This window comes from Rattus norvegicus, chromosome 9 (assembly GCF_036323735.1).
Source record: "Rattus norvegicus strain BN/NHsdMcwi chromosome 9, GRCr8, whole genome shotgun sequence".
In the NCBI taxonomy this organism is placed as follows: Eukaryota; Metazoa; Chordata; class Mammalia; order Rodentia; family Muridae; genus Rattus; species Rattus norvegicus.
Window position 1 is genome coordinate 1,814,923 of NC_086027.1, and position 18,714 is coordinate 1,833,636.

General features: G+C 54.3%; 1 protein-coding gene across 3 annotated transcripts in view; it reads right to left on the reverse strand.

Moving 5' to 3' along the window:
* Window positions 1-3,281: 3,281 nt before the first annotated feature.
* The window catches only part of Mllt1 (MLLT1, super elongation complex subunit), a 44,888-nt gene continuing 29,455 nt past the window's right edge, over window positions 3,282-18,714 (reverse strand). For 2 of the 3 annotated variants that reach the window (NM_001106876.2, XM_039083136.2), the window contains 9 exons: window positions 16,662-16,805; window positions 13,584-13,709; window positions 10,754-11,281; window positions 8,416-8,503; window positions 7,263-7,371; window positions 5,691-5,790; window positions 5,527-5,598; window positions 5,363-5,434; window positions 3,282-5,285 (listed from right to left, as the gene is read on the reverse strand). In NM_001106876.2, coding sequence (NP_001100346.1) covers window positions 5,157-5,285; window positions 5,363-5,434; window positions 5,527-5,598; window positions 5,691-5,790; window positions 7,263-7,371; window positions 8,416-8,503; window positions 10,754-11,281; window positions 13,584-13,709; window positions 16,662-16,805 — 1,368 coding nt within the window. In that variant the 3' untranslated portion in view covers window positions 3,282-5,156. The remainder of the gene's footprint in view (window positions 5,286-5,362; window positions 5,435-5,526; window positions 5,599-5,690; window positions 5,791-7,262; window positions 7,372-8,415; window positions 8,504-10,753; window positions 11,282-13,583; window positions 13,710-16,661; window positions 16,806-18,714) is intronic. The other variant, XM_006244307.5, reaches the window with a different exon arrangement.

Here is an 18,714-nt window from a genome sequence, read left to right on the forward strand (position 1 = left end):
CATGTTGACACCTCAATCAAGACTCCCAAACTGAAAGGGCCCCCACCCTAGACTCTGTTCTTATATTGAAAGCTTTTGTTATAGTTGGTCTGGAGTATTAGGTCCTTAGACTAAGAACGTTCTCAGCCACAACCCAGCCTCCCACTGTGTGTGTGTGTGTGTGTGTGTGTGGGGGGGGTGTTCTCATGTGGATGCTGGGAACTGAAAACTTGGACCCTCTACAAGAGCAGCAAGCACTCTTAGTCACTGAGTCTCTCTGGCCCATTTACACACTGTGCTAAATGCAAAGTTGAGGAATTGCTGGGACCTATAGTGTTCTTTAGACAGTGCAAATGCTCACAGCTGAGAGCCTTGAGGTACACGAAGGGACCTGACAGCAGCCCCTGTGCATGGGGTTTAGTGGGTAGACTCAGGAGATCTCATGCTGTCTTAATCAGAACCAGCTGGGGATGCCACCCCCACCTCCTCACCCCTGCCCCAGCTCTCAACATCACAAACTCAGCAACAATCCTGAACTCTTGATGCATTCCAGAGAGCATGTACTGGGGTAGCCCCGGGGACACAGAGCTGTGTAAGTTCTGATGGGGCCGGAAGGGACCACAGTAACTTACTTGGTCAGGTGACATCCTGTCAGCTGGGGCAAATGGTACACAGAATTTACAACAGGGAAAATGGAGTGCATTCCCTGGTGTGTCCTGTAGCCTTCCTGTAAGGTTCATTAAAATGTAGGAAATGACACTTGGAAGGTTCTGGAAGTAGTAAGTTTCCCGAGGCCCTGCCCACACATCATATATGCAGACATAATTGCTGGGGTGGAGGAGGAGGAGGAGGAGGAGGAGGCTGTAGGCCAGGAGTCATGCACGGATCCCCACGGATACAGCACTGGAGTCAGCACTCAATGGGGTGAGCTCCAAGTTCCCCAGCCCCTGGCAATCTCCTTGACTAGGCTGACATCTCTGGTCTGTTGTGGGTAAACACCCATTCAGTTACTCAGGAAGTTGTGACCAACAAAGCAAGTGCACAGATATTTCTGGCTCCTAGTCTGACTTGTAAGTAGCTTGGAAGCCACTTCTCTCCTCAAGAAAAAAAGCTGAATATGGACAGTTCTTGTATCAGGAGTCGGAGATGATGGGACCATGAAAGAGGCAGATAAAGACAACCCTGTTTGGCCGACCAGAAACCCTACTACTGGAACCATCATCAAGCAGGGAGACCTCTGTGTGTGAGAAGACTGTAGTGGTTCATGCTGCTGCTGTAAGAAAACACTTGAGGCTGGTAATATTTCAAGGAGAGGTTATGGTAGCTCAAGTAACATGGCCATTTTGGCCAAGTTGCCTGATTATCATAAATAAGGTCACTGACACTGGCTAGAATACACCAGGAAGAGTATGCTGAGACTGGAGGAGAAGGCGGTCTCTAGGGAACTAATAAGGTTCTCGTGAGAATGCCATTGATAATCCCTCAGTGATCCCATCTCCTTCATGGGAGTCAACTTAGTAAACAGTGCTAAGGTGCTGGGCTGCAGTCAGTAGGCAGAACGTTCGTCTAGTGTGCCTTGGGCTCCACCCCCAGCATCACACAGACCAAAGTGTGGGTACACACCTCTCAGCCCAGCACTCAGAAGGGAGAGGGAGATCAGACTAAGGCTAGCCTGGGCTATATATTGTCTGTAACAAAGAATGACCTGTGGGTAGGCAGGAAATGAGTATGGACCGGGCTGCGGTTTGAGCATGACTCATCAGTGACATCATTGTGTTGGTTTTCAGTGGGGCTGCTGGGAGGTTTTGGGGGAGAGCAGATTTCTCAGGAGTTGCTTCCTGCTCTCCTTATGGGAACATGTTATGGGAGCTCAGTTCTTTCTCTTCATGCACACACCTGCGCTTTGGCCACTTGTAGAACATAAAGGCTTCACTAGAAGCCAAGCTGGTGCAGTGGTCTGACTGGAAGTAGCTCTCTGAACTGTAAGATACACGGCCTTTTTCGTTCCTTTATAAATTACCCAATCTCAAGCTACTTGTTACAGTTACACAGTCCTCTTCAGTGACCTAAACTGCCAATAAGTTTTACTAAGTAATACAAATTTAGAGAATTCAAACTTTGTGTGCATACATGTTTCTAATAAAAACTTCATGTACACGTATGTCTGTGGAGAAGTGGTCAAACCCTCCTCAGATAAATCCTTTCTTTCCTCCCTCCCAACAGGGCCTTTCACTGAACCTGAAAATGGTTACACTGCACTGGCCCAGTCAGCCCCAGAAACCCTTGCCTTGGAGCTGGGGGTGAAGAGAGGGCTCCGTGGGGAGGAGCACGCGCTGCTCTCCCAGGTCCCAGTGGTCCTCAGAGCCCATCCTGGATGGCTCACGGGATCCAGCCTCCTCCTCCTACACACACACACACACACACACACACACACACACACACACACACACACAGAGGGGGGGGAGGGATATGAATGACACACACACACACAGAGTGGGGGGGGAGGGATATGAATGACATCTTAAAAGGCCCTGGACAAATGAACCTGGCTCCATGTGGCTTCTGGAAGTCCAGGTCCTGAGCTTGCAGGGCAGCTCTTTAACATCCATGTCCCAGCCTTCATCTCTGAGTCACCCACGGATCTCTTCCTGGCTCTGCCACCCAAGGGTGATGACAAATCAGGTCAGTGAAGGGTCTGGGATGGCAGTGTCAAGCTCCAGGGACTCCAGAAGAGTCTGTTTAAGGGCTGAGCACTAACCACATGGTGTCACCTGTGCAGAGGCCACTCTACAACTGATGTTCAATCCAACCAGAGACCTGCAGACCCATCTTTAGCAGACAGGAGTGGGACACTGGCTACTGACAAGCTGTGAGACAACCTACTCCTCCCTAAGTGCTGTTGAGTTGTGCCTGGGTGAACCCCCAGTTTCCACCTGCTAAAAGAACTCAAGAGGGGGCTGCCCTGTGGACATAGTAGCCAAGGATGTGGACTTCTAGAACTGTGCTACTCAAGTGTGTGCCATGCACCCATGGTCCTCTGGGTGGATGGAGCTCATGTCTGGAAAATGGGCCCAGTGTGAGTGATGTCAGAGGCTCATGGGCTCTAGAGTCCCTGCAGGAGGTGCTCTCCTTCCCAACTCCACCCTCCTGCCGGCCCACCCATCCCCCCAGAACCCCACTGTGCTGTAACCAGCCCTTACCACCTGATTGCAAGGGAACAGCATAGATGTGGCGCACCCTTCTAAACAGACTCCCATACAGCTGTTTCCCATTCCTCACTGAATTGAAGGCAGGCCACCCACTGCTCCCATCTCACTTTATTTTCTATAAAATTCCTCCATCATTTCACAATTTAACAAAAAAAAAGTTTAAAATGCGGGACAAATGGCCCTGCAGCTCATTACAAACACAGCTCTCCTGGTCCCTCTGGCCAGGGCTCATCTGGGCCAGTGACATGTCTATTCATGAAGACATGTCTTGTGAAGCCCTGGGGAGGGATAGGTATCCAATACCTTTTGCACTCAGTGTCATGAACTGGTTCAGGAGGCTGCAGCACAGGGACTGACCGTGGGCAGACATGGTGCCACCCCTTCCTATGGACAAGTCCCTAAAGCCCTCGGGGCTCTGGCTGCAGGCTGCTTCTTTAGGCTTCCAGACAGTCAGTATGGGCCCCAGAGTGGCTCTGGGGGACAGTGGTATGACCTTCCGGCCAGAGGAGGTAACTGAAGAGACGGGTGGTGCTCTCAGGAGGGTCCTGGAAGCATCTGGAAGGACTAGACACCAAGGCCCAGGGCAGCAGAAGAGCTGGGCCGCTGGCAACCGTGAAAGGAAGAATAGTGCCCTGGGCTGAGGCTGTTTGGGACCCTGGCGCACTCCATGTGGAGGCCAACAGCTGCCACAATGCAAAGGCTTAGAGGCTGCAGAACACCTGATGGAGAGTATTGTCGGCCTGTGTGGGAAGAGGTGTGGGGCCTGAGCCCTGTCTCCCCCAGTTGGAGGGAGTGGGAACAGGGGCTGCAGGCAGAGGCCTTCTCCTTCCCTGGGGGTAAAGGAAGCCTTAGAGGCTGGGGTTCCCCGGGAGTGTTCAGGATCTTCCTGACAGATATTCTGGGAGTGGGACAGAGACAAGGAGAGGGAGCTGGGAGGCCAGGCCTCCAGGGATGAACCCACACTGGGGAGGAAGCAACACCAACGAGGCAACTGCGAGCTAGTTTCGGCTCAGGCCGCTTTCAAACAACTTGGTTGGGGCACAAACACTGACAACAACTGGAGTTGGGGAAGGGGTGGTACTCCAGGCTCAGACATGGGAAGGGGGCTGGCTTGACCCTTGGCAGTTTGCAGGGCACAGGTCCAAAGCCTCTCCAGGTGCACTGTAGAGGCAGAGCCATGTGGCCAGGAACAGAAGCAGTCTGGGGCTGGGCCCGCCTCACACACACCATCCTATCATATTTGGCAAAAGCTCGTGTTTTCAAAGTTCAAAGACTTGATCAGTGAGAGAGCAGAGGAGGTGGCCCATGGGGAATGCTGGCCCAGGAGTACCAGTCCAGCTAGCCTTGGAACTGTGGGTGCTTGGCTGGCACATGGCTGCAGTGGTGGCCCTTGGGGTCCCAAGATTGGTGCCTATCGTAGTGTTCACTGGCCTGGGGCCTCAAGAGGCAGTGGCATCCTGGGATCTAGAGGGGAGCTCCTCTGTGCCTCCAGCAGAGGGGTAGCAGGAGCCTCCCCAGTGCTGGACTCACCTGGAGCACACACAATACACAAGGCTGCATGGCAGAGGCAGGTGTGTCCAGTTGGTCCTGGCCATGCTAACAGACCCTCAAGTCTAGGAGGCAGGCCAGCTGAAGGAGGCCTGTGAACTGTGTGGAAGACTATGGTCATCCTGGCCACTCAAGAGAGGCCCAGGCAGTGACCTGCCATTCAGTTCCACCTACAGTGGACAACTGGCAGAGACTAAGTGAGGGGCTGCAGGCCACATGTGTCCTATGTCACCCCACCCTGTGGAAGTGTGGCCTGCAGCACCCCTTCAACACCAACCACTGAGGGGCACTGGGGCACCATGGTTATCTGGGGGTGGTACCAGGGGAGTGGAAGCCATGGTGGGCCAGCCCTCATGCCTAGCCCCTCCCATGCCCACCATGCCCACCATGCCCACCGTGGCTCCACAGTGGCAGCCAGGGTCATGTGGCCACGGCCTCCAGGCAGCTCTGCAGCTTGCGAACAGTGCTTTCATCCAAGGAAAAAAGGTCAAAGTCGAAGGTGGTGTTGGTGACATTGAAGTGACCAGTCTCCTCGATCAGGTTGACGATCTGTAAGGTGGGTTTGATGGATTCAGGGAATGGTGCTGGGTACCAATGCCCAGGCCTAGGAGGGGAGGGCTCAGTACCTGCTGCAGCACATTGCGCTCACGCAGAGCCATCAGCCTCCGGTGTAGCTCCACCAGCTCGTCCGTGTAAGCCTGGGTAGAAGCACGTCAGTGGGCTGGGGGTACCCAAATGGAGCACAGCTCAAGGCAGCACCTGCCCACACCCTCAGGCCCAGACACCCCACCTTGTCGTAGGTAGCCTTCTTCAGAATCTTTTCAGGCTTGCTGCAGGGCTCGGGGCTCCTCCGACCAGTCACCTGTGGGGACCCCGGACCTGTGAGCTGCAGCGTGCCTTTCTCAGCCCTCCCAGGACAGCCACGGGAGCCGCTGAGAGCTGGACTCCACTCACCTTGCTGCTCGGAGGGGGTGGCTTCTGGGGAGGCAGGGGCTCACGGCCAGGCAGGCAGGAGTCAGCACTGTTGTCACTCTCGCTGTCACTGAAGCTTAGCCTGCAGTGCAGGCAGGGTGGTGTCAGAGGTGACATGCTACACCACACTAGCAGGTGTGAGACACCCCCTATTCACGTCTTCCTGCCCAGCCCTGAGTGCCAGGACCATCGGACTTGCCCCTAGTTGCTTCATGAGCTTCATGTGGCTGACCCTTCATATTCCAGTAACCAGAGACCATGGGGATGAGTCTCAAACCCTGCTGTAGTCCTGCAAAGCAGGCTGTGCAAGGGTTACACACAATGATGCACAGCCTGAGTGCCAACGTGACAGATGTCCTAAGCCCATAGTGGGTAGTGCTACGGAATCACATGACACCAGTAGGTCTCACTGAGTATTAACCTCCTCCTCCTCACTCTGTCACCTCAGTGACGGGAGTGGGCAAGAAGCTGCAGTCCAGGTAGGACTGGTGGCCATCGTTGTCTCTAGCATTAGTCCTTCTTGCACCATGTGCGCTTTGGGGTGGGGTCAAATCCAGGTCGTCAGGACTGGGAGCAAGTGACTTTACCAACTGAGCCATCCACCAGGATGGCACTTCATCCCTCAGCTCTCACGGTCGGTCTGTTATATCCAGGGCTCCTGCTCCGTGGCTGCAGGCCAGGACTTAGGTTAGGCAAGCACAGCCTTAGGTTCCCCCCATTTCTGCCCCTCTCTGTGCTCAACAGGTGGCAGCTGAGGGTGCTGGACCTTAGACATCCTTAGGGAGCAAAACATGACATGGAGCCTGGCCAACACACTGTGTTTGAGTGCCCTACCCGTGTTTAAACTTTCGTGACAATAGGGACAAATGCAGGCCTGATGGCTGGCAAGCTCCCACCAAGGACCCTTCATAAACATGATGTCCCCACCGTGGAACCCACATAACTTTGACTCCTTCAGACAGGACTGTGCTTGCCACTCTTGGAAATCTACTACCCCGTTTGCTCCTAGGACCCAGCCTTCCCTGTGAGCAGAAGCCATAGCCTTGAATCTTACAGCCCTTGATGTACAGTGCTGTGTGGATGGGCAGGCCCTGGTTCACTGTGTTATCTGAGCAAAGGCTGTAGCCCTGTCCATCAGGGAGGGACTGTCACCAGCATGTGTCAAGCCTTCTGGTACCTCTCTGCAGTGAACCCTGGGGCACACTACTCTACAGTAGGACTAATGGAGCCCGGGTACTAGCCGTCTCTGGCTCTGCCTGTCACAGCCTAGTGTTCAGCTTGTTGGAGGCCTAGAAAGAAAGACTCCAGGTAAATCTCCCATTCTGGGGACCTGGGTAAAGACATAGGGGAACCCATGCTTCCCATTCTCCAGCACACCTGTCACGTCCAGCTCTCCCACAGGCAGCTACACTTCAGCCATGGTGGTGAAAGACCATGATTTAAAGGGAAACCTGGCCAGCTCCGAGTTCCCCAACCCGACCCTACCGGTGAAGCCTTACACTTGGGCTGCCTATACAACACCTTGGTCCCAGAATGACTGTACTGCCCACGCACCTGGACTCCCGGCCTGGGTTGGTCTTGACGGTGCTCTCCTCTCCTGATGATGAGTCATCCTCATCTGACCCCTCAGACTGTAGGTCCTCCACCATGGAGCGCAGGGGTCCTGAGGGCAAATGGAGAGGAAAGCTGAGCTCTGGCTGCCTCCCGCAGGGCCACCCCAGACTTATCACCACCTGCAGGGTCCCTCTGATCTGCAGCAAGTTCCCCAACCCTACCTTCCTGGCCCTCCTCACAGGCTTCAGGCTCCTGGTCTGCTAGTGGTCTACAAGATCTCTCCATCACAGCAGCCAAAGGTTCAGAACCCAAGCAGCCCAGCAGGGTGAAGGTCCCACGCTCTGCCTAGGACCAGAGTCCCCATGCAGCCTACACCCCTTTGTGAGGATGGCCAGTGCCTCACTAACCCTACATAGTACTCTGGTTCACTCTCCCCCTTTTCTCCAGAGGGACCTAGTTCCAATCTTCTACAGATGGCATCTTGGTTTATATTCCTGTTGCCAAGGCAACAGAGGGCACAAAGCCCTCAATTACCTTGGTCACATGATGTCAATTCAGCTGGTTCCCTGCCTATCCAGCGGATAAGAGCCTTGGAGAGTATAGGCTTCAAGGACCCCATCCCCCAGCCAAGCTCCTGCCCCCAACAGGGCTGCCACCGCCGGAGGCAGGCCAAGGCTCCTCTGAGGCAGATAACAGTAGCCAGGCCTAGCTTCCAGCCCTCCCTGGGAAGAACCACTAGAGTAGCCAAGCCTAGCACACGCGCTGTCATCTGATGCTGAGTGACGGTCTGTCAGAAGGAAGTAGGTCTCTATGGCCTTCAGACCCCAGGGACTGACCTGCTTCTAGGCGAGCACAACTACTTCTTGTTTACAAATCCTACACCACCAGGAGCTGTAGTATGTGTCCTGGCTGACAGCATGGGCCTCCATTGCCTCCTGGGCACTGAGGTCAGCTCAGGGGAAAGGGACATCAGACCAAAGGAGGGTCTGGTGCAAATCCAGGCTCGGTCTTTCTGAAGCAGCAGAAAGACCTTGCCTGTCACTCAGGAGCGCCATGCCTCTCTGACTCATATGTACTCTTCCCCAGGCCATGCCTGCTGGCCTGCCTCCTCCCTCTACCCCTTCCACCAGCTCCACCTCCCCGTCGGACCCACCTTGGCTGTGGTTCTGAGACGGCTCAAAGTCGGAGTCAGAGCTGGAGTCAGAGCTGGAGCTGGCGTGAGCTGGGCTTGACTGGGCCGACTTCAGCCCATAACCAGGGCAGCACGAGAGGGAAAGAAGAGATGTCATCTTGCAGGTCACAGGAGGGGTCATGAAGGGGCCAAACAGCCCCAAGGCACACAGAGCAGCCTTCTGCCCTAGCTCACACAGAGCCTGAAGCTTGTGAATCAAATACTCTGGAGCAGGCCACACCTTCCCTGGTCTTCCTGTAGCTGCATAGGGATGGATTTTGCCACCAGGGGGCAGTGACAGCCAGGACATCAAACAAGGCAGGAGGCTGCTACTGTGTGAACTCTCTAGAGAATGCTAGGAGACTGTCACTATGCGCACATGCAGTGTGTGTGGGTGGTGTGATGTGCAGTATGTGAAGTGTGTAGTATGTGAGGTCTGTATTGTGCACTGTGTGTTGTATGTAGTATGTGAGCTCTATCTGTGTGCACTGCATGTGTGTTGTGTGTGGTATGTGACGTGTTTATGATAAGTAGTGTGGTGTGTGAAGTGCAGTGTGGGTATTGTGTGTGGTATGTGAAGTGTGTGTGTGTGTGTGTGTGTGTGTGTGTGTGTGTGTGTGTGTGTGTGTGTGTTATATATGGTGTTGGGGATACGATCATGATACATACTCAGTTATCACAGATACCAGCAAGAGGCTGGCCATGGTGGGAAGCAGAGCATGGGCCCTGCTAAGCCTATCCCTCACCTGGGATAGAGTGGCTACAGCCCTTCCCTGGTCAAAGGGTAAAGTGGGAATAAGACATATCTTTTGTGGTAGAGCTCAGGACCCTCAGCCCTGCCCAGAACAGGGGACAGGGCAGTGCCCAGCCTGCAAAAAAACCTCAGCTTGGGCAAAGCCTGGGAGGGAACATTCCAGACTGAAGAAAAAAAACTATCCTATGCAGGGCTCACCACAGCCTAGTCCACTGGAGTCCAGCTGTGCTTGTAAGGCCTCTTCTTATCTACCTTCCTAGTGGCCAGTGGCAGTGCCTAGGAACATGCCACAGGTATCCATGAGTCTGTCCACTGAAGTTCTCAGGGTAGAACTCATAGACCCAGTCTGGAGCCAAGGCACCCTCCCTTGCACACACCCAAGGGCACAAAGTGATGAAAAATGGCTGCTCTCTGGCATTGCTCCGGGCCAAGGCAGGCTCTAGATTCAAGCCTCAATTTCCCCACCTGTATAGGATTGGCTCTACAGGTCCCTGCTTGGACATCCTACCTACTAGGCTCAGGCACAAACCAGGAAGTGTTGGGGACAGGTGCTGTCTGAGGCCTCAGTGGGTTAGTGGCAGTCTGCAGACCTCCCATCACCATCCTTACAGAGATTAACAGAATCTGAAAATCCTTCTCACTAGAGAGGGCCAGGAGGTGCCAAGTGTGCCCATAGCATGACAGCTGCCGCCCTTCTCACAGGGCCTGTAGTGGCTAGAACTGAATGGTCTAGGGACCGGAAGGTCTGGGGTATTGTCAGCTGTTTGGAGGTGTCAGCTTCCCCAGGAACTGATGCCTGTGTGAGGCCCTGACAGCTGTGGCAGTGCTGACTGGGGTGCTCAGGTACTGTCTACTACCCTCAGCCCCAGTCTGGAGGCAGTGGCCCTGGAGAGGCAGTGCCCAGTGTCCACCTGGGACAAAACATCAGTGCACAGCTCTCGGGAAGGGCTGGCTCCACAGCAGCCTAAGAGCCTCACACTGTCCCGGGGCCTGGAGGAGGAGCAGCAGAGGTCAAGCCTCAAGCCTGGCTGTTAAGCCCTACACAGCCAGTGCCTGCCTTCCACATAGTGATGAGCCCTAGAAGCTACTCACAGTTCTAGCACCCAACAAGCACAGTGGCAGGAATGGCAGGTACAAAGCCCCTAACCAGTTCATGATAGCCCTAAGAGCATCTTTAAAGCTGCCTAACCAGGGCTCTGATACGAGAAGGCAACTCTCTAGGAGTTGGCCAACTGCACCCTCTACCTTGCTGTGTGGCAGGTGAAGGAGACAGGAAAAGGAGCTCTGTATGGCTCTCTGGCTATAACATGCCTTCGTGATGGGTAGTAGGGCTACCAGAAAGGTAGGACACAGAGGGGTCATCTGGTTAATCTTGAAGAGTCAGCAGTGTCTACCTAGCCCCCAAAGTTGTTCATCCACTGGGTAGCATGAGGACTAGAGCTGTGAACCGCAGTGCTACAAGTCCCATACCATCCGGGGAGCTCAGCTACCACTGTATGGGCAGGGGAGAGCTGACCCAGGGAAGCCATAAGCCTGGCAAAGGGACACCCAGCACCATCTGCTCACCTCTGACCGGAAGGAGGCCTCATCCTCAGAGTTTGAGTCCTCAGCCTGCAGAGTCCGCTTGGCCTCCCTTGGCTCACTCTCCATCTTCCCCTTGTCACCTTTGCTGCTCTTGTCCCTGGCCACCTTCTTGTCAGGGAAGGAGGAGGCACGGGGTGAGGTGCCTGGCGCACGCCGTGCCCCCTTTGACCCACTCTTCTTAGGCTTTTTGGCGCTGGGCTTCGGTGAGTCTGTGGCAGCTGGCCTCTTGCTGGAGGCCTTGGGCAGGGTAGGAGGCTGGGACACACCCTTAGGGGACAGGCTCTCCAGCTTGGTTTCCTTTAGGGCCATCTTGGGCTCCTTGAAGGCAGCCTTGGGCACTGGGGCCTTCTCCTCCTTGGGCAGCTTGCGTGCAGCATCCTTGGCACTCTTGGGCTCGCGCTCTGGCTCCTTGGAGCAACTCCTGCTCTCTGAGTCCTTACGCGGCCGCTCACGGTGCTCCCTGGCCACCTTGTGTGGTTTGGAAGCCTTGCCACTCTCCTTGTTGGCGTCCTGCAAGGCCAAGGGCAGGGAAGGTGAGGAAGATGTGTCAGGGGCATGCTGGGGCCGCCTGGCTCTGCCACCCCGACCTGGGCAAAGGCTGATCTGCCTGTCTAAAACGTGTAGAGAGAATCTGCAACATGAAAGGGTGTGACCAATAGACACAGCAGAGCCATGCCCAGAAACTTGCAGAGCCACCAGGGCCCACAGCTGCCTGAATCTGGGAGACCTGAGGCTGCACTGCTAGAAGGAGCTGGCCATCCTCGATCCTTGAGGCCCTAGTCCATGTCCTCAGTACTTGCATCACATCCTGGAGTGTTCAACTCACGCCTCCACCAGTTCTAGCCTTCTCTTCAGAAGGCACAGCCAGTGGCCAGGCAAAGAGCTCAGAGCTAGCTAGGCAACAGCTCCTCCATGCAGACCATAACCAGGACAGACATGGTCGAAAGTACCACCAAGAACACCAGGCTGGTGGGCCAGTGCCTGCGAAAGGGGCTCTGCAACTGGACCACCCAAGTGCCCAGGGGCATGAAGTTGCCTGAGGATTCCTGACTGCAGCCTATGCCACTGGCCATGTTCCTATGAACTAGACAAGGAACACTGCAGCTGGCATCAGGGCTGGCAGTGGCCTCACAGAGACTGGGGGCAGGGGGGAAAGGGGCACTGTCCCCCAGTAAGCCACAAAGGAGGCAAGAAATGGGAATCGTGTGGTCCTCACTCTCTCTTGCAGAAGAAAAACTTGCAGGAGTGTAGGGCAGGAGTGTAGGGCAGGAGTGGCTGATGGGAATGTGCCCACAGCTGTGAGTGGTTGATAGGAACCACTCTCCTGGGGTCATGCCTGGGCAACTATAGAGTTCCAAGTCAACTAGCACTCTATAGTGAGACTCAGTCTCAAATTTTGGGAAATCCTTTGTATCTGTGAAGGCACAGTCAGTGAGGATGGGGCTGTCACAGGCTCAATGCTGCCCTCCCCCCCTAAACAGTGAAGAAGTGCACTCCAGAGAGCCTGCCAAGCCTTATGGCCTGGTACCTATTGGGGTGACACAGCCCATGCCTCCAAGGGAACAGGCCTGGTTGGGCCTGGTTCCTGCCTTAGGTACCTGAGAACAGTTCCTGAGAGGTTCACCTCCTGCTTACTGTGGCCCTGTGTAGCCACCAGAGATTGCTCAGCCAGAGTAGCACAGGGGCTGACACTCAGGTCTGGACCACACTTTAAGGCTGGGGCTTCTGGGAGAGTCATCTGCAGAGAAGAAACTCTGTGCTGCCTAGAAATCTGTGAGAGCCCATGCAGTGCTCCACAGTGGTGCTAGCGAAGGCCACTAGAGAGGCACCTGTGAGATACACCAACGTTATCCTTCATTGCTTCTGGGGACTCCAAACAACATGGCTGGGTGAGAAGCCCCAGGTTGCTAGCAAAGACTGCTTCTCCTTCAACCTCCAACGGTCAATGAAGGGTGCCATCAGGGCTTGGTTAGAACTCCAAGATGCTGACCAGCTTGAGAATGTCACAGGCCTGTTAGCCTTGTGGAAAGAGGTAGAAGGAGCCTGCCCTGGTGCTTGCTTCTCTCTCTTCCTGCTGTGCCCATGGATGAGATGGCCCAAGGGTGGTCAAGTTTCATGGGGATGCCCAGCTGATAGTGCCCTATAGGCAAGTGAAGCAAGAAGAGTGTGAAAATGAAGGACAGATGCACAAAGTCATCAGTCACCCTCAGAGGGTCCCAAGAAGTTAGTCTAAGTACCCTGTGTCTCGAGAGACAGAATCAGGGTTCTAGGTTCAGACCTTGCAGTGGTGATGACAGCACTGGCCAGCCTGTGGCTGGGTGGTCCCTCCAGGAGGCCCAGTGTGAACTGTCCAGAGTGCTGAGCAAGGGGACAAAATGTGTGTCCTGGAGGTCAGCTCAGTCTCATGCATGCTATCCCCACCTCCTTCAAGTCGGCTCCATGCCAGCACTACTGACCACCAGACCTGGAAGTTACAAGGGCAGGTGTGGTCCAGAACCTAGAGCCAAGGAAGTCACCAAGGGACCAATGATAGAGATGCCCTGCACAGTAGCTGGGGACAAATCACTGTTGGGCAGGAAAGAGGGACCATGAGACCTGTGACGGAAGAAGAACTGGGCACAAAATGAGCAGCCAGATTCCAAGCACCACTCTTGGCCACGCTAGCTAGCGAAGCAACAAGGAGCAGGAGCAGAGGCTCTGGATGTAGGCGGCAGGTGTGCAGGGCTGGGATCTGCAAATGGTGGTGGCGATGGCTTGCAATTGCCAATGGCCAGGTCCACGCTCCACAACGCTGGCCTTCCACCTCACTAACCTTGGAACCGTGGGATGGTTTGTTCTTCTTGGGGTCAGAGAAGGCAGAGAGTGGAATTGTGGGTAACATGGGGTAGTCAGGGCTGGGCCTGGACACCGTGTCCGCTCCTTCGGGCATTACCATCACCTAGTGACAAAGAAGAGACAGAGGTTATCCACAGGCGCCAGGCAATGGTCTGGCGGCCGTGGAGCTGGCCTCCTGTGGAGGGAGAAGGAAGCTAGAGGTCAGCTGCCCAGAAGAGTCACAGGTTTGTCCTTGTGATAGAGCTGGGGACCAAAATGGCCCCAAGGCTTCTAGGAGTGGACCCTGGCCAGCAGACTGCAGCCCTGGTCAAGAAGATTCAAAGCCTGTAGCAAAGCAAGAGATGCAGCTGGGGCCATGACTGTACTGAGCACTGAGGAGGAGGCTGGAGGGAGGCCTGGCAGGAGAGTTCTGCCAGTTGTGGTGGTGGCAGCAGAGTGGCTTTTGAGGGATCAGCACAGATAAGGCTGGGACAAGTCTTCCGAACTTCAGGTACAAGCGGCTGGAGCTAACCACACAGAGCCCAAGCAACAAGGCAGAAGCCAAGAACAGGGCCAAGGGCAAGAAAGGTAAGAGAAGAACCGTAGGGGACAGTCAGTGCTGGGGCTGCTGGGAACCCTGGCCAGCTCAGGGTCACAGGCTAGGAAGAGGACCAGCCTGAGGCATAGGAAGTGTTGCCCTGCATCAGTTGCTTCCTAGGTGCCCGAAGCAGTTTGGGAATGGCCTCTAAACAGCAAGTTCATACAAAGATGGAGTTCAGTCACTGAGGATGCAACACTGCACTGAGTGCAGCAGAAAAAGGGAGAATGGGGCTTCAAAGAAAGGGTTTGGGCTGGCAGAAGAGGAACATCTGGGCTATGCACCTAGCCAGCCATGCCTTTCATCTGGGTATGCTAATCCCACGGTTAAATGACAATGCACTGAAATGTGACCTGCCCTGCTGTGACTTGCTCATAGGAGCCTGCCCAACCACAACAGAAGTGAGGCCACTATGGAGGCTGTGTGTCCCCAGCTAGGCTTTGTGAACCAGACCCTAAAAGCAGCTGTGAAGTTCCAGCCCCAGGACAATGGTCCCATGAGGAAGGGGCCTTTCAGGACAGGGTAGGAGCCCAGTGCGGGACAGACACCAATTCTAGGGCAGCTGGACTTCTATGGTCCCTGAACAACCTGACTTCTTTTCACTTGCCAGCCTGCCTGGCCTCCAGGTAAGCAGCTTGAGTTCCCTGCCAAGATGCCCAAGGCCAGGCACCGGACCAGCTGCCACATGGACCAGGCTCCCTGGTGTGATAGCCTCAGGCTACCAGCAGATCAAACACAGAGCTGGGCACCGGCTGACTGCCTTGGTAGAACAGTGGGATCCCAGTCTGGGCATGTCTAGAGTCAGAACCTATAGCCACTGTACACAGGGCCACAAGGTCCTAGCATGATGCCATCTCTGGTTCCCCAGTAACCACAGTTTCTGAACAACAAGCATTACCCATACAGAGATTCACAACCCAGAAGGTCAACAACACAGTTACCTGATCCCGGGAGTCACCTGGGAGCCATCATCCCACATCCAAGGCCACTTGAGACTGGAGAGTGTCTGGCTGGCTGGCTCCCTTGGGCCACTCGGGGAGTTCACTGCAGTCTCTCTTCAAGACCAGCTGGACACAGTCTTCCCTCCCTATCCCTTCTAGGCTGTGCCCAGATGATGCCCTGAGACTGTCTCCAGAGCTTGGGTAATACTTCCCCTGGCACCTGAGAGGCCTGAAGAGGCCTGAGACACTGACGCTCCCAAGAAGCTGACCTGGGGCCCTGGGGCCGCCCACACACACTGGCTATGAGGCACCTGGTGCAGCTACTGCACACACCCACACACCCTTAGCCATCCAGGACTCAGAGGGCAGAACAGCATCATGTGTGTGGGTGCACCGGAGGCTGCCACTGCCCCTGCCACCACCCAAGCAGTCACAGAGTTTTGCATGCAGGATTCTCAAACTCTCGCCTCAGAATAACCATTTCCTTTCTGAGAAAGGCCATTCCTGAGAGACCTGGCTATACAGAGCCAAGAGAAAGGGGATGCCTGACCCTAGAAACACACCCTGGCTGACATGGACCTAAAGAAGAGGGCAGGCCACACACTCAGATGCCGCTACAGAGCACCACACAGACCCACACATCACATACACACACCACAGACCACCCCCATACCTCTTACACACACAACCGACCAACCACACACAGGTCCTACCTCACAGACATATGTACAGCATCTCAGATATCACCACACACTCGTCCTACACTTAGACAGATCCCTTCACACACATCTCAAACAATACCACACAGCCACACATCTCTACCTCATGTCTCCAAGTACCACACACATAGTACACACCTCAGAACACCACACTCTCCCAAATAGTTACCACAACACACACTCTACATTAAACATATACTCTAAATAGAACGTAAGACACTCACCTTTCACACCACAACCACACATGCCACATACATATCTACAGACCACAAGTAGCACTGTACAGAATACCTCACAACAGAACACAACACACTCCATGCATAATCACACTCGCATACCAGACCACTACCATACTTGTGCATCTGCATGCACACATGAACTGTGGAACACCCATAAAACTACCCCCACAGTGCCCCCATACTCACACAAACCACACCCTCAGCTCCCCACACCCATACCCACACGCCCTTGCCAGACCATCATAAGCCTAGGCTAGCACTTGGGCATGTATGCTCTATGACCTTAGGTTGCAGGTGGCTTTGCCACCTTGCCCTTCAGCAGCCAGTCCAGTTGTAGCAGCCAGTCCAGCTGTAGCAGCCAGTCCAGCTGTAGCAGCCAGTCCAACTGTAGCAGCCAGTCCAGCTGTAGCAGCCAGTCCAGCTGTAGCAGCCAGTCCAGCTGTAGTTGTCTGCCCTTGTCAATGCCCCTCCGCACCTTGAGCCATTCAGGCTGCTGCCCACCCCATTGGTTAAGGTCTATTCATGCCTGGCCATGCTACCAGCCAACACAGAGCAGAGGTGGCAGGCAGGCACACTCACCCCGCCGGCCATGAGTAGCTTGCAGCGAAACTCAGTGGTGGGGTTGTTGAAGGTGAGCTTCTCACAGCGCAGGTGGTTGACAGGAGGGTTGCCCTCCAGGTTGAGGAACAGGTCGTAGGTGAAGCAGACCTTCCTCGGCTCCTCCTAGAACACAGAGCACCGTAAGTGCATCAGCAATGAGCGGAAACACTGCACACTGTGTAGACGGAGTCTCTTCCATGCCCCACTCCCAGCCTCCCTTTCCTTCCCCCAGGTCCCAGATACTCATCTCATCTGTCATTCAAAGGACTTGACAACCATGAACAGTTGAGCCCTGTGATGCCAACAGGGTAAGGACTCTTGCCTCTGAGATCCCCATCAAATTGAAGAGCACTAGAGAGGTGGTTCTTCCCTAAGCCTCACCCAGCAAGGCACTCACTCCCTGTTACTCTTTCCTTAAGAGTCCCCCAGATATATATTCCTTGGGTCTCAACCGAGAGCAGAACAGTAGGAGTGGGGTCAAATCACATGGTTTTATCACAGGAGGCACAGGGAGCCACCACAGAAACCAAAGCCCAGAGGCTTTGGGTGCAGGGGTTTGGAAATCAAAAGGAACCACTCTTGGGTGATTTGACACCCCACTGTCAGGTGATGCTGTATTTCCACAATGTCCCAGCCTGTGTCCTGAGTGCTGGATGGGAACAGCACTGTCATGCCTGTCCCCATCCCCAGGGCTTTTAAACCTACAGACACGGGACAGACAACTGACTTATGATATGGGTGTCAGCACAGTTCCATGGAGGCAAAACAACCTCCTCAGCCAATGGTGCTACAAGTAGACTGCCACACGATGAGAAAAGTACAAGGGACTCCACCTCACCCGGCAATCAGAAAGGAACCCAGGTAAGCAGCTGGCTCAGAGGGATGGGCTTTTGCCATGCAGACCTGAGGACCACATGATAGAAGGAGAGGGGAGCAGGCTTAAGAAAGCAGGGACAAGAAAATAAAGATAGTCCTCATCCCTAAGAGTCCCAGAAGCAGCTGAGATCTGAAGGTTCAAGAGCTATGACACTAATGGTTACCAAGACCAAGACAGGCTGTGACACTAGTAGCTGTAAGCTGGAGGACCTGACACCCAAAATACCCAAGGCCCATATGGGAGCTGTAGCTGCTAGTCATTCAGGGCTGCTAGGAACATGTCAGGATAACAGCTGCCACAGGCTGAGCAAGCAGGGTGCCACTACCTCCAAGCTGAACCCCAGAAGCTCTAGTCTCCTGGTTGGAAGTGTCTAGTCAGCAGCAGAGTCCTAAGCATTGGGCATTCATGCTCATGTGATGGCCTGGCTTGGGAGCCGCTCTCCTGATTTCTTGTTTGGATGTCTTAGAAAGAGAGTACAGCTACGTCAACACCCTTGATAAAGGATCAGTACTTCTTTTTTTTTTTTTTTTCTTTTTCTTTTTCTTTTTTTCTGGAGCTGGGGACCGAACCCAGGGCCTTGCGCTTGCTAGGCAAGCGCTCTACCACTGAGCTAAATCCCCAACCCCAGGATCAGTACTTCTTGAGGGATAAGAGCTCCTTTGCTCCACCCCCATCCCTATCTTAGTGGAGATGGGCCTAGTCCAGACTTTTAAGCTTGACTTTTAAACCCATTGAAACATTAGCTTCACATTAGCTAGTCAGTGTGATTATAATAGATTCAACTCCTGAGGAAACAACAACAAAAAAGTAATCCCACCAAAAAACCCAAGCAAACCACCATCATTAACCACCACCTCCACCACGAACATCTCCTCCTCTACCACCACCACTTCCTTTTTCCTTTACCACCACCACCACCACCACCACCACCACCACCACCACCACCACCACCACCACCACCACCACCACAACCACCCCTCCCCCCCTCCTCCGCAAAAGGCAGGATGCAGGACAGGAAGCCTCTGTAGGTAGCCCTAGGTCCAATGCGACCCTGTTTCCAGCAGGCATGCCCTGAGTCTGCCAAGGACTATGTCAGTAAATGTGGGGAAAACCAGACAAAGGGTGTATGGGTCAATTTACTCAATGGTGGCCGTA